A 14501-nucleotide genomic window follows, 5' to 3' on the forward strand; every position below is an offset into this window, starting at 1 on the left:
ATTTAGTCTGCTTTTTGCACCAACTTCTGACTGTCTGGGCGTCTGAAGTGGGGGCTCTCACTGCTGTAAGGCCTCAGCGGCTGGGGTGCCTGGTTTTTATTCACAGGCGTGTCTGAGTCTTTGTGGGGGAATAGGGCTCGGGTGGGTTCCTTCCGTGTCCTCGGAAATTTAGGGGGCAAGAAGGAAGGGTGTGTACTCTTGAAAGGAGGGCCCCTTGTGGGGGGCCACTTCACTGCTGGGTGGCTTCAGACGGACATCTCCCCCCACCCCCAGGAAAGAAACTTTACGACTTTCATTTGTCAGGGGTGTATGGGGGCGCGCCGCTGGGCACTTTTATCTGGATACATCTGAGCTGAGAAAAAGCACCAGGAAGGCTAAAGTGGCTGCTGTGGGCTGCCTTGCCCTGGGGCTCTCTCAGGCGTTCAGATTTTTGAACGCTGTGAGAGGGGGGTACCTCCCATTTCTCCAAGGCCTCATGAAGGTTACCCAGAATGGGGCGTGGGGCGCTTTCGCACCCAGCTTCGGCCTGTTAATTCCAAGCCAGCCCTTCTGCTTGGCTCTGAGGCGGGTCAGAGGGGGTACAATCCCCTCAAATTCCAGACCTAATTCCTGACCAGGAGTTGGGGGGAAGGGGAGAGCTTCTTCCCTTGCCTGGAGGAGTTTAGATATTTCAGCAGATCCCTGGCAGGCCCCCGCATAAATAAAACTTGCTCAAGAATACAGACCCCAACTGCCCGGGAATGGGAGAAAGAAAGGGGGGGACTCAGGAGCAGGAGAGAAAAAATCAGAGAGGTTCTCTTATCCTCTCCTCTCCCTCCCTCTTCTTCTCTCCCTACCAGACCCTTAAAAGCCCCTTTGTTTTGTGGCACCACAGACCAGAGGGATTTCATCATTTGACCCCCAGGGGGCCTGTTATTTTCTAAGGGTAAATCACCCTCTTCTAAACTAGAGGCCTCCTCTCCACCAGACTGACCCCCAATTTTAAGACCCATGGGGAATACCACCCTGTTCCGTCTGTCTTTGCCAGCCCTCCGTCTCTCGATTCAGCTTACCACCTCCTGGGAATAGTCCCTAGAATTGGACATGTGGCACCTTGAGGAGCTTCTGATCTTTGGGACAAGAGGAGGGCCACGAGATTGCCCCGATTTCCCACTGAAGGACACCGGGCACTCTCTGTCTCTTTCTTCTCTTCCCTGTAGCCATTCTCTGTTCCCTGAGCTCTCCAGTCCCTGCTCAGGCCTGATTTACAGGAGAACCTTGACGGGTTTGAGAGCCAAGAGGACAGAGAGCTTGGGGTCCCCACCCTGATTTGAAGACTAATTTCCCCAAGAATGATGAGGCATTTGTATTCCTTGGCAAGGAGACTCTGGTCAGCTCCCAGAGGGTCCCCAGCATCATTTTAAAGATACCGATACATTGTGGAGGCACAGCTTCCACAGGCTTGGACTCTGGACAAGGCAGATGAGTTGCGCAGGGTACAGAGGAAGGGTGCAGCAGGGGCAGAATCTGACCTGCGGCCTTCTGGGAGCCCCCATTCCCGTGTGCCCTGGACTCCTTCCAATGCCGCCACCCTCTCACAGAAACTCCAGACCACCAGGCCTGCCCCTGAAGATTTTTTTTTTCCCCCCTTCTGTGTCAGCTCTGCAAACTCTGATAAAGAATGTGTGGGGCTGGCGGCCCGGGACATCTGCTGGGCATATCTAGACAGATTTTCCGGAATGGCGAAGAGCGGCCGGGGTGGGGGGGGTGCCCACTTCCGCCCCCGGAGGTCAGAACCCTTGAAGGGTCTCCTCCTCCTCTAAGCGGTTCCCGGAGAAGAACTCCCTAGCTGGTTTTCCTCTTCCCCTGCTTCAGGTTCTCTGGGCAATGTTCTCCCTTGAAACCTGACAAGGAGGCGTGGGGCAGGGAGAGAGGGGGAGAGCTGAGAAAGGGGGGTTTTTGGTGCAAAGGAACTCTTCCTTGGCCACAGACCCGTGCCCTCCCTTCCTGGCTTCCCCAAGACCTTCTCTGGGAAAGCTGCTCCTCAATCTGGAGGACTCTTTTCTCCCTCCTCACCCACCTGCTTCACCCTCTCCAGCTCGGTCCAGGCCTCAACCTTGTGAGCCCCAGGCTGACACCCTTTGGCCCAGATCCCACCACCCAGCCGCCGAACCACACTGCACCCTCTACCTGGGCAGGGCTAAGGAGGCAGCCAGGGATTTAGGCTGTAGTTGGCTTTGCCCCTCCAAGGCCTGCCTGACCACCTCTCAGCAGACAATTTGATTTTGGATTTTTTGTTTGATTTGGTTGTTTTGTTTTGTTTTGTTTTGTTTCTCTGTGAGAGGAGTGGGAGGAAGTATAAAGAAGTGTAAACAGGAAAGCCAGCCGGCCCTGGAGTTCCGAGCGCCCATATTTCATCGGCTTCCTCTCCATAACTGCAGCAGGGACACTTAACCCTTCCCTGGCTGTGAGAACATGTTCACTGGGGGTGGGGGCAAGATCCGTGTGGAAGCTCCTCTCCTGGCCTGGTTCCTTTATCCCTAGGGTCTAGATGCTGGAGCAGAAGCCAAGGATTTGGAACAAGAAAGAAGGCAGCCCACTTAGAACAATCTCCCAAACTCAGTCCCTTCCGGGGTAGAGAGGAAGAGGCTTCCCTGCATGAGCTTTTCAGCTTGGGGAACCAATGGATCCTCCGAGGAGGACAGAGCTGGGAAGCACCCCTCCCATCCTTTAGGACCGCTCTCTCCATTTTTGGAGTTTCTAGAAGTAATCAGATTTGGAGGCTGGGATCTGCCCACAGCCGGATTTATTGATTGCTGCAGTTCTGTTACACATCCATATTAATTAACCCAGACACCAGCTTGGAAACTGTGCTGCTTGGGGAGGAGGAGGGAAGAAATGGGGGGCCCTTAAGGAAAATGGACATTTCTCCCTAAGTGCTCCTGGGGCCCAGATTGGAGAGATCTTCCCCACCAGAGTCATGTGGCCTTCCCCAGGCTTGAGGTCCCTGCTCCTCTCCGCAGGGGCAAGTGTGTCTTACTGTCCTCAGCCAGAGTCCACACACAAATCTTCTCCGGGTGGAATTAAACACTTCTCAGGGCTGACCCTTCCTTGTCAGACGTAGGCTGTCCTCGGAGGGATGGATCCTTTGGTGGATGTTCCCAGTGCGTTGTTGCTGGAGGGCTTAAGGACTCCTCCCCACCTTCCTTCCAACTTCCCCAAGGTAGAAGCTTTTTATGGCTTGGGGGCTTGTTTTCTTTTTAGTGTTTGGTGGTGGTGGTGGTAGCGATGGCCTTCCCCTTCTTCTTGCCCCTCCCTCCAAAAAGTGATTAAAATCTGTTAAAGGATTTAATTAAGACAGTTAAATGAAAAGGAAGGAGGCGCAAATGAGTTGGGGGAAAAAACCCACACCAAAGCTATTCTCAACGATTAAATCGCCATTTTAACAATATAATGGAGTTTGCATCCTGAAAGGGGAAATCAACGCTCATATCTCATCAATAATTCATAGAGTCCGGGATCACGCAGAGGTCAGCAGACGCGGCCGGAGCGCCGGCCTGCTTGGGGCTCCGAGCCGCTGCCGCATACATTACGCGCCCCGGGCCGCGTTGCCGCCACCTCCGCCGCTCAGCCTGGGCCGGGGGCTCGGCATGCCGACAGGTTTAGGCCGATTTTTTGATTTTTCGTTCTTCCTTTTGGCAAATTTATCGGGACTCACATTGCGGGCTCTCAGGGGGACATGGGGGATTTCGGAGACTGGAGAGTTTGGACTTCGGGCAATTCGGGACCTGTCAGACTCGGAATATCACCACCTTTACAAGTTTTAATCTCTCCCCCACCTTCCCCCTCCTTTTCTCTGTTTTAGGCTTCTCTGTCCAGTCTCTTCTTCTCCCAAATTTCCTCTTGGGGAGGAAAATGCACTCTTCTGCAGCATCCTCTAGCCTCTCTTTCCTGGAAATGGCTCCCAGGCTGCCGGGCCGCTCTCTGGCTTTGCTCTCCGTGTGGATTCGGGCTGAGCCCACATAGCTTCCACCCCGTTTCTGGCCTCTGAACACCGAGGCTGCCTTTGAGTGCTGCCATCCCTGACCTCGGAGTCCCGTGGGGTTAGGGATGAATGCGTCTAGGGAGGAAAGGGACCTGGGCAGGCCCGGGTCCAGCTTGCTTAGTTAAGAGATGGCCCAGGCCAGGTGGGAAGGGGAGGATTCAGCTTGGAAGGCAGCATCTGGGGGGAAAGTGGAGGGAAAGTGCCAGCATGTGGGAACATCTCCCCTTGGGGCTTGAAGGCGAGGTGCCGGATAATCCCTATATTTTGGAGTTTCTGCAGGCTTCTTCCATTCTCTCTGCATGACCCTCTCTAATTCACTCTTGTTTCCTGTCCCCTAAAACGCCACTAGGGAAGGAGGAATGAACCCTTCCCTGTGAGAGGTGGGATCCTGGAAAGGGATATTTGGGCACAAGGGAAACGGAAAGAGCGCAGGTCGATCGCGCGGCCCCGGAGCTGGCCGAGAGGCAGAGGCTGTAACGTCCCCGAGCTGCCAGTAGAGTCCGCCTTAGACCAAGTTCACAGCCAGGCTGGGGCTTCGGAGGCGCCAGCGAGCGGAGTGGCGGTGCAAGGTGGCTCTGGGCCCGCTGGGTCTCGTAGGGCCTGGACACTGAGCTCTGCCTCTCCAGCCCTGTGGGGACTGTGGCCCCCTCTCTCTCAAGGAACTTTTGCTCCAAGCTCTCTCCACTCTTCACCCCAGAAACTCCCTTCTCCAGGTCAGCCAAAGAGTCGTACTGCATCCAGTATGTCCCCACACCCAGCAACTGCAGCCCCACGGGGTGGGGTGGGGGGGACAAGAATGGAGTGGTGGGTCATCAAAAGCTTTCCCAGGCACTCCATATGAGAGGCCTGTGGAAATGTGGGAAGTGGGTTCGATGTGGGAAGTGGGGTGGCATCTTTCCCCAAGAAGTTATTTAATAAAAGACTTCTCTTCCCCAGATCTAAGGCCCTTAATGGGGGGACTGGGGAGGGTATGGGTGGGGGGAGGGGCACGGAAGGCGTTTTGCGCTTGGTTTTCTGCAGCCAGGCGCAGCAGAAAGAGACCCTGGGCTCTCAGGCCAGTGTTATTGCCAGAGGGGTCGCAAAGTTGGAGGGTCAAAAGTTTACAGCGTGCGTGAGCAGGCGGCGTCGGCGTCTAGCGGTGGGGGCGGTCTGGGCAGGGGGAGGAGGCTGTGTGAGCAGAGAAAGAGGAGAGGGAGCAAGGGGTGCTGGAGGTAAGGAAGACGTGTGTGTTTGGGGAATAGCGGAGCAGAACTGGGGAGGAGGAGAGAGGCAGATAAACTGGGGTGGGGGAGAAATCCTTCTCCAACCCCACTACCAGCTGGTGGGGTGGGGACCTGCCCAAGAGCGCTGGGGGCACGGAGAACCCTCTGCGCAATTTTCTCTCCCAAAGATAACCTTTGAGTCACCATATAAAATTTAATTAAAACCTACCCAGCCGCACACATTAAAAAAAAAAAATCCAATTACCCATGTGTCCTTGCAGGACATTTGATGGGGTCAAAGAAGGCTTCCAAGGTGAAGGCCTGATTCTTACCAACATCAGCCCCACCCAGTTCCCCCCATCCCTCGGGCTGGCCTGTTCTTCAGGGATCCCTAACCCCCAGGATGGGTCCAGACAGCTAGAGTCCATGACTGTGGACCAGGACAGGAGGGTTTCTAAACTCCCTTTCCTCTTTCCAAATTGCTTGGTGTTAAGAAGTTGGATATTGAAAGAAGGCTGGCTTGCTAATCCTCACACTCTCTCCCAAACCTCCACTTGTATGTTCATCCAGAATCCCTCTCTTCCTATTTGGAGGAGGGAGGAGAATTGAGAAGGAAAAGTACTGAATGGCCTCACAGAGATCTTTTTAACTGGAGTAGAATGAGCAGCCTGAAATGAACCTTGAATCTATGCATTAGGCTTAGCTCATGAGTAAAATGTTTACAGAGACTCTGTAATTGAAACACCAGGGTATATGCCTATTTTTGGTCTTTAAATGACTGTTTGTCTCGTTATGAAATGTCATCATAGTCTCTCTTCCAAACCTTGGATATGGGAGGTGCGCTGTGGGTGTTTGCCCTGCCAGAAGAGAGATAACCCGAGAGTTTGCATAAAGACACCTTTTGAAATAGGACCAGAAGAGACAACAACTTACTGTCAAATTTCAAATCAATTTGCCCCAGTTTTTGACTTAGCCAAAGAGGTGTGGGTCCTCATTTCTATTCAGCCTTGAGACAAATTGCTCTAGGGAGTCAGGCCAGGAAGGAATTCTTGAGGTCCAGAAGAGGCAGAGGTCAAAGGCTGAACTAGAGACTCTGTTTCCTTCTGTTCCTCCTCTGTCTCTTTTCCCTCTTTTTCCAGGACAGAATGCTAGCAAATGTATGGTTCTGTGGAATAGCCTGGAACAGCCAAAGAGCCTCTGCTGCAGGGGGCCTCAGGATGGGGAAAGAAAGTCCTCTGCCATCCTAAGCCAAGCGGGGTGCCTTGGGATGTTCTCTCCCACCTCCTTGTACTAGAGGGATCTCTCCCTGAAGACACTCTCCCTAGACTTAAGCTGGGTGGAAGGGAGTCACCTGACCCTACCTCTGCTGGTCCCTTGGAGGCTGGAGAAAGGAGAAAATGTGTTGTTGACAGTCCAAGCATTCTAATTCTTGGGAGACAAACCAATGAAATCTCTGAGTATTTTTAATGTGTCCTTGCTTTACTCCTGTACCTCTTTGTGGCAGTGGTGGCGGTAGGCAAAGGAGTTACTGTATAGACGAGAAGTGGTTTTAAACAAAAATTGGGGAGAGGGTGTATCGTTTTGTTTTTAAAGGGAAATTAAAGCCTCTGAAAACCAAGTCCCCCACTTTGACCAGCACTGTCCAGCTCCTCTCTCAGAAGTCTCTCTGTCTTCCCCAGATGTGTTGGTCTAGGGACCAAATCTCAGCCCCAGGAGGAGGAGGAGTCATTCTTGAGGCCCTGAAACCTCCAAAGTTTGGGCAGAAATGGGATATCTCTGACACTGGGGGAGGGAATAAGGCAGATGGAGTGTACAGGGGGGCAGGGATACAGGCCTTGCCAACAAAGCCATTTAACTGGGAAGGCAGGAGGGAAGGGGGCTCTGGCTCAGGCCTGTTCTCTGGGACCCCAAGTCCCAGGGCCACATTTCCAATTCTCCAGGTGCCATTCTTCCTCCCAGGCCCTCATAGAGAACCTCTGCCTTCTCCCATTTTGCCCAGGGAACCGGAACTGCCCAGAAAATAGGAATGTTGGAATACCAAGGCAGCCGTGGGGTAGGCTGCGTCCTACCGGGCCTGGGACTTTTTTGGGGGTGGGGGATTGGGTGAAGGGGAGAGAAGGTTCTGGCAAGAAGTCGAGCTGGAGAGGATGAGCTGAATCAAATTCCTGCTCCGTCATTTTTCTCCCAAGTAATGACCTGCGCAAAATTCAATATGACTGAGCGAACTGTGCGAGCGTATTATAGTAACTGCCTGCTCGTGGGGGAGGCCCGGAGAGGGGTGAACCGTAGGTCACGGCGTCTAAAAATTATTAAAATGTTCGAGAGCCTCGTGACGCGCCTCGCTGTTTAACAAAGACTGCCAAAGTATGAGATTAATACGAAAACTTGCGCTTCAAAAACAAAAACACATAAAAAAAAAAAAGTCTTGTTCCGGCCTCCAAGGGGGCCCGTAGCGGCGGTGCCCGCAGCCGCGGTTCGGTTTTCCGGACACACAATAGTGGACGAGAGCGAGCTCATCTGTGGCCGAGCGGGCCCGCGGGCGGGTCTGCGGCCGGAGGGCGCGGGGAGCCGCCCGGTGAGTACTCTTGCCCGCTCCGCTCCGGGCCTTCCGCTCCTCCGTGCGGCCTCCGGGGCGCCGGCCGGCTGGGGACTCGCCTCCTCGGCCCTTCGCTTTTCCTCCCTGGCTCTGGGCTCTCTCCCTGGCGACAAAAGGTAGAAGATTCCGTACGGGCTGGGCGCGCCCGGATCGGTGGAGGGGGCTGAACCGCGAGAGGTCACTTTAGCAACCTGTGGCTGCCAGGGGAAGGCGGCCCGCGAGCCAGCGAGAGAACGACCCGGGAGCGCAGGGGAGGTGGCCCGGGGCGCGCGCGCACGGAGAGCCCTTGTTTTTTCTTATTTTTATGATGGGTACTCGTGTTCGCATTCTTTTGGGGGTGGAGGGGAGAGGCAGCCTCCGGTTTTGGTGAAATCCGTCTAGGGAGTCGCTGATGAACCTTGTCCCCCACCCATCGCGGCTGCACCCGGCTGGGGTGGGGTGTGTGTGGGGGGGTGCGGCGCCTCGGTGGGCTGGGCAGGTGGCGGCTCCCAGCGCGCCGCAGAGAAAAATCTCTGCGCTCTGTCCCTAGGATCAGCCATACGCATCCCCGCAGTGGCTCTGCCTCCCATACCTCTCTCTTGGGGTGCTCCAAGCACCTGGGCTGCATCCTTTGTGAAGTGTAGAGCAGCAAAGAGGCCCGGTGGGCAGCCTAGGCGCCCTCCCCAAATTCCGAAAAGCCGACTGAGTTGAACGGGTTTCAGAGAGCGAGCGAGTTGAGAAGGACAGGAGGTATGGGGTGGGGGAGGGGCCTGGCTAGTTGGAAGTGGTCGTGGAACCCCTGACTAAGTGGCCTTTGACAAGACTTGGAAAGATCCCTCCTTGACGCTGAGGGGCTGGTGGTGGTTCTACCCAGGCATTTTTGTCTGTGGGCCCAGGGCCAGACTCTAGTTTCCCTGGGTACCATGATGGGGGTCTATTGGACCCTGTCTTGGCAAAGATAATTAAAACATAAATGTGTGTGTGTGTGTGTGTGTGTGTGTGTGTGTGTGTGTGTGTGTGTGTGATTTTTCAAATATAGGCAAGTGAGTCTGGCTGGGAGAGCGTTGGTGTTAGAAATCAGGCCCAAGGCCGAAATTGGCAATCCGGATTTGGTATAGAAAAATCAAAAGGTCTCTCTGGACCTAGTTTCTGGCAAGAGGGAGGGAGCATTCCTCCAACCCACCTGCAAGGGTCCCAGGACTGGGGATGGGCAGGGACTTCTGCAATGTGGTGGTTCGAGGGTTGTTTTTTTTGTGTCATCGTTTTATTCATTAATGAAACTGATATCGTTCAGACTTGATCACTAGGAAGGCAAGTATTTCTCAGCGAGATGGGTAAGGAGCCCGAGCAAGGTAGATGCTTTCTCTGTGCCAATTCCCCTCATCCTGTGATGGTCTCAGCTTTCAGTCTGGGACTCAGTTCCCTCCAGCCCAATCCCAGTCTCCCAGTTGGGTAAATTCAGTGGTTACTGGGACCCTTGGGAAGTTCATTGGGAAACCCCAGATTCCCCCAGGTTTACCAGATCCCCATTTTGGTCCCACTGCCTGAGACCCTAGCAGGTGGCAGAGTGAGCAAATTTAGACAGAAAGAGCCTGCCTGGGGCCAGGGAGGTGGGGGAAACGGGGTTCCCCCACAGGCTTCAGGGATTATTCCCCTTTTCTGGCCCCAGGAGGTACGGGAGGCTGGGAGGGGCCGGAATATCATCTGGCTGCATCTTTTATGGTTCCTCATTGCCCTTCATTCGGAAATGAAACGCCTTTGATCTTTTTCTCAGGTTGTAAACGGAATTGCCCATCATTAAATATCCGGGGCCCCATCTGTTTGGTCTCCCAGCATTTTTCTTTACAGCTGTTTCTCTCTCTTTTTACCATTGAATTTTTCCAAAAGGACTTTTATGACACCTCCTTCACACCCAGCCGCCTCTGCCTCCTCCCTTCGCAGAGAGGCGCCTAGGAAAATATCTAGATACTCGTTTGATGGCAAACTAAAGGCTGCGAGGGGCACGGAGGAGCCGATTGGGGTTTTGTTTTTCTTTAAAAAAAAAAAAATAAAAGTCCTGGGGGGAGGGGAGGGGCGCAAGGGCACCCAGAAGGGCCTGATTCTGACTTCGCTGCAGCCTCGGGATGACCCTTTCTCCTTTTGTGCTTAGCTAATGTTTACATCTCATAATTCATGCGCCGCCCAGGGTTGTGCGGCAGCCCCGAGGTTCGCGTCCCTTTGCGGGACCGGCTGCTTCTATTTCTGATAGAAGAGAAAGAGAGTTGAAAACCTTGAAATCCCCAAAATGGACCCGCAGTGTCTTTTCCTGCTCCCAGAGCTCAAATGTAGAACAAAACGAAATAAAATCAAAGCACTGAAACTACACCCCAAACGAAGAAGGCGCGGAAAGTAGGAGAACTGGAAAATTTCTGGGCCAAGAAGATCTGTCTGTCTTCTGTATATACCCTGTAGATCCGAATTTGTGTAAGGAATTTTGTGGTCACAAATTCGTATCTAGGGGAATATGTAGTTGACATAAACACTCCGCTCATTTTTTTTCCCCGAAGAATTTTTTTTTTTCCCAAAAAGAGGACCATCCGATGACTGACTGCTCGAAGACTCCTTCCTCTTTTTTTTTTTTTTTCCTTCCTTCTTCTTTTCCTTCCTCATTAGTTAGGGATGGAGGAATCATCTACCTGAAATCTCTCATGCCTGCCCCTGGAAGTCTTGGTCACTTTTCCACTTTTCTTAATAGGTTAATATTGGTGGTGGTGGTGTTTTATCTTCTCCTCCAAGCCCACTTATTCTCTATTCTGGGATCAGGGAGGCTTTACTGAGAATCCGGAAAAAATGACTATTGTCGTCAGTGTGAGAAGGCAAAGAAAATCGTTTTTCAAACGGATGTTGAGGTCGCCTTTTCGTTTGGGATCTGAACAAGATGCCCTGGAAATATGCAATTATTAAGGGGTGTTACTGTATGTGGGGGTCATCCTAGGGCTCCTACACTCAGCAACAGAAGGTTGTGCGATTTCTGTTCACTGCAGAGGCAGCTGCATTAGCGGCAATTAGAACGTCTGGACACCGTGGTTAGCACTGCTCGGGTGGTTCTGGAATTAGCAAATTGCTATTCGGCGTGCTCTGAAAAGTTGCAGGATTTTTACTCCAGCACTCGTGTTCAGTGTGGGAAACCAAGTCGTTTCTTCCGGCGTGGGCCGTGTGGGGCAAGGGGAGAGGAGTGGATAAGAGAGGTGAACGGACGGACTGACTGATACAGCCAAACTAATAGCGCAGCTAAATGCGATTTGGAAGGGGAGGTCTCCCCGAATTAGTGCATGAATTTCCTATCGATCCGCCCGCGGTTCCATTCATCTCTGACAAGTCCCTCCTGCACCCGCCTGCTTGCTCCCGACGCCTCCTCTCTCACTCCCTACCCCTCCCCAGGCGACTGCGGAGAAAAGCCCGCTGCTCAGTGCCCTCTCGCCCCCCATGTAGGTTCCCCTCTCTAAGCGGAGCCCCCAGTCTGCCCCTCACTTAACTCCCCACCCAGACTCCTGGGCTCCTTCCCGTCGTGAGGAGGGGATGGGGGACTCTGGGAGGCAGAGGATGCGGGGCGGTGAGGCGGGACAGGAGGGGGCTGCACCGAGAGCCCCAACTTCCGAGGGGATCCAAGGATTGTTCTCTGCCCAGCGCCCCAACAGGCCCTCCGGCGGCACCCTGCCCTCTTCCTTTCATTCTCTTCCCCTCTTTTTCTCTCACTCTCTTTCTCCGATCCCGGAGAGAGCTAGGCGAGGAGGCGGTCGCCCCGCAGGAGCCCTATGTAAATCCTGGTGTTGGGTGGGTGGGGAGGGGGAAAGAGAAGAAGGGGAAATAAACCTCTTTGGCTGGAGTAGGGTCCGGGTGAGCAGATTTCCTTATCCGGGAATCGCAGGCGGGGCGGCCATTGGCTCCGAGGATCACGTGGGCCCCTAACTTTGTTCACTTGACAGTAAGTAGGAGGGCTTTCGGAAACAGGAAAACGAGTCAGGGGTCGGAATAAATTTTAGTATATTTTGTGGGCAATTCCCAGAAATTAATGGCTATGAGTTCGTTTTTGATCAACTCAAACTATGTCGACCCCAAGTTCCCTCCGTGCGAGGAATATTCACAGAGCGATTACCTACCCAGCGACCACTCGCCGGGGTACTACGCCGGCGGCCAGAGGCGAGAGAGCAGCTTCCAGCCGGAGGCGGGCTTCGGGCGGCGCGCGGCGTGCACCGTGCAGCGCTACGCGGCCTGCCGGGACCCGGGGCCCCCGCCGCCTCCGCCACCACCCCCGCCGCCCCCGCCACCGCCCGGGCTGTCCCCTCGGGCTCCTGCGCCGCCACCCTCCGGGGCCCTCCTCCCGGAGCCCGGCCAGCGCTGCGAGGCGGTCAGCAGCAGCCCCCCGCCGCCTCCCTGCGCCCAGAACCCCCTGCACCCCAGCCCGTCCCACTCCGCGTGCAAAGAGCCCGTCGTCTACCCCTGGATGCGCAAAGTTCACGTGAGCACGGGTGAGTGCGTGGGCACCCCTTCCCCCTCCCACCCCCGGTGCTTTACACCGAAGGGACCTCGGAGGCATGGGGCGGGGGGAGCTGAGGGAAGCCAATTGTCCCCGCTATAAACTCGCCATTGCCGGAGATTTACGGTCGCCTGTTTTCAGAGCCACATAATTACATCCCCCATAAATTTTTATGGCCTGGTGGGCCCCTCGCCTTTGAAGTCGGTTCCCCCATCCTCTTTGCCATTCTCACCAGCGACTTTTCGCCAGGGAGATGCAGTCTTCAGTGAAGTTGCAAGCTGGGGAGGGGTGTATGGTGGGGGAGGAGGAGGAGGAGGTAATCTGTATTTGAAGGGAGAGTTGAGTCAACTCTCCGTATTTATTTTTTCCTTTCTTTCCTCTAGTCTGGCTCCTTGGCTCCAGAAGTGGGCAAAAGTTTTTACAGGGGTCAGGCGCTACATGGGATCTGAGCACAGAGGGTGGGAACTAACAGAAGAAAGGTTTAGGGAAGCCCCCTCCCTCTTTCACCCCTCGTTCTCCCATCCCGGGCCCCAGGCCAAGGGGGCAGAGAGGAGCGGTTAAAACCTTGTGAAGATTCCTCACTCCCCCCACCCCCTCTCCAGACACCCAAACAACAACGTGGAGACAACACAACCCTCCAAAACTTTGAGGTCTCTTTCTCTTCCTGGGGGCTCCCCGCTTTCTTCCCTTTGCATCCCCACCCCCCTCCAGAGGAAGAGGTGGCGGGAGAGGGAGGGAGGGAGACGCGGTGGTAGCTGGAAGAAAGAGCTCTCCCTCCTCCCTTTCGGGGCAATAAAACTTTCTCTTTCTCCCTCTCTCTGTGTGTGTCCAGTAAACCCCAATTATGCCGGCGGGGAGCCCAAGCGCTCTCGGACAGCCTACACTCGCCAGCAGGTCTTGGAGCTGGAGAAGGAATTTCACTACAATCGCTACCTGACGCGGCGCCGGAGGGTGGAGATCGCCCACGCGCTCTGCCTCTCCGAGCGCCAGATCAAGATCTGGTTCCAGAACCGGCGCATGAAGTGGAAAAAAGACCACAAGTTGCCCAACACCAAGATCCGCTCGGGTGGCACCGCAGGCTCAGGCGGAGGGCCCCCTGGCCGGCCCAATGGAGGCCCCCCCGCGCTCTAGTGGCCCCCACGCGGGAGCCAGGAACCTCGGGGCGGGTGTGGGTTGTGAGCGCGGGGAGGGGGGCGGGGGAGAGAAGCGGGAGGGGACCCTGGGGCCTGGGTCCGCCAAAACCTACCTGCCGCCCCCCACTTTATCTATTTACACGAATAAACGCAGAGGAGGGGGAGGGGAAGCTTTATTTATAGAAATGACAATAGGGAGCCGGGGGAGGCCCCCCCAAAAGCAAGGTTCAAGTCTCTTGCTTTCTTCCTTAAAAGAAGAAGAAGTAGAAGAAGAAGGAAAAAAAAAAAAAAGGAAGGAAGAAAAAGAAGAAGAAGAAGAAGAAGAGAAAGAAGAAGACAGAAAGAGAAATAGGAGGAGGTTGCACTCCTCGCTTTCAGCTTTGGCGAAGATGGATCCACGTTTCATCTTTAATCACGCCAGGCCCAGGCCCATCTGTCTTGTTTACTCTGCCGAGGAGAGGACGGGCCTCGGTGGCGACCATTACCTCGACACCCGGCTAACAAATGAGGCCCGGCTCGGCCGCCGCCTCTGCTGCTGCCGCCGCTGGAAGACAGCCTGGATTTTCTTTCTTTGTCCCCTATTCCTGACACCCAGCGAAAGCACCCTGTGACTGCCAGATAGCACAGTGTTTTGGCCACGGTAACACACACACACACACACACACACACACACACCCTGCTCCCCTCCCGTGCCCCTCCACAGGGAGAACACTGACTTCTCACCCCCCTTGCACTGCTGGGCTGGGCTGGGGGCGGGCAGCAGGAAGGGGACAAGTGGAGGCAGGGGTGGTCTTGGCAACAGCAGGAGCAGGCAGGGAAGTTGAGTCCGAGGGAAAAAAAAAGAAAGAGAGAGAGAGACCAGAGCGAGACTCCGGAGGGCCTTTCTTCTGCCAGGTCAAACCATTCCTGGCAGAGCAAGGGGCCAGTTGAGTTCTGGGACCTGGGGGCCAACATAGAGTTGTACAGCCCCCAGCCTTCTCCTCTAGACTGCAAACGAATGTGAAACCAGTAAGTCAAACATGGTGCCCCTCCTGGTCTGGGAGACGATGTT

At 54.7% G+C, this 14501-nt stretch overlaps 2 protein-coding genes across 4 annotated transcripts in view; both read left to right on the top strand.

Moving 5' to 3' along the window:
• Positions 1–14501, top strand: part of HOXB3 (homeobox B3) — a 40485-nt gene that overhangs the window by 284 nt on the left and 25700 nt on the right. Inside the window, exon 1 of one of the 3 annotated variants that reach the window (XM_032319903.1) lies at positions 7719–7801. The exons of 1 other annotated variant lie outside the window; for it this stretch is intronic. The gene's annotated coding sequence lies outside the window, so the exon portion shown is untranslated. Of the gene's footprint in view, positions 1–7718; positions 7802–7920; positions 7939–14501 lie in introns of those variants that run through there. One more of the 3 variants, XM_032319904.1, reaches the window with a different exon arrangement.
• HOXB4 (homeobox B4) lies at positions 8820–14283 on the top strand. The gene is made up of 2 exons (XM_032319912.1): positions 8820–12309; positions 13150–14283. Exons 1-2 carry the CDS (start codon positions 11853–11855, stop codon positions 13446–13448), a joined length of 756 nt encoding a protein of 251 aa, XP_032175803.1. The 5' UTR covers positions 8820–11852; the 3' UTR covers positions 13449–14283.

Source organism: Mustela erminea, chromosome 18, assembly GCF_009829155.1.
Source record: "Mustela erminea isolate mMusErm1 chromosome 18, mMusErm1.Pri, whole genome shotgun sequence".
Taxonomy (NCBI): Eukaryota; Metazoa; Chordata; class Mammalia; order Carnivora; family Mustelidae; genus Mustela; species Mustela erminea.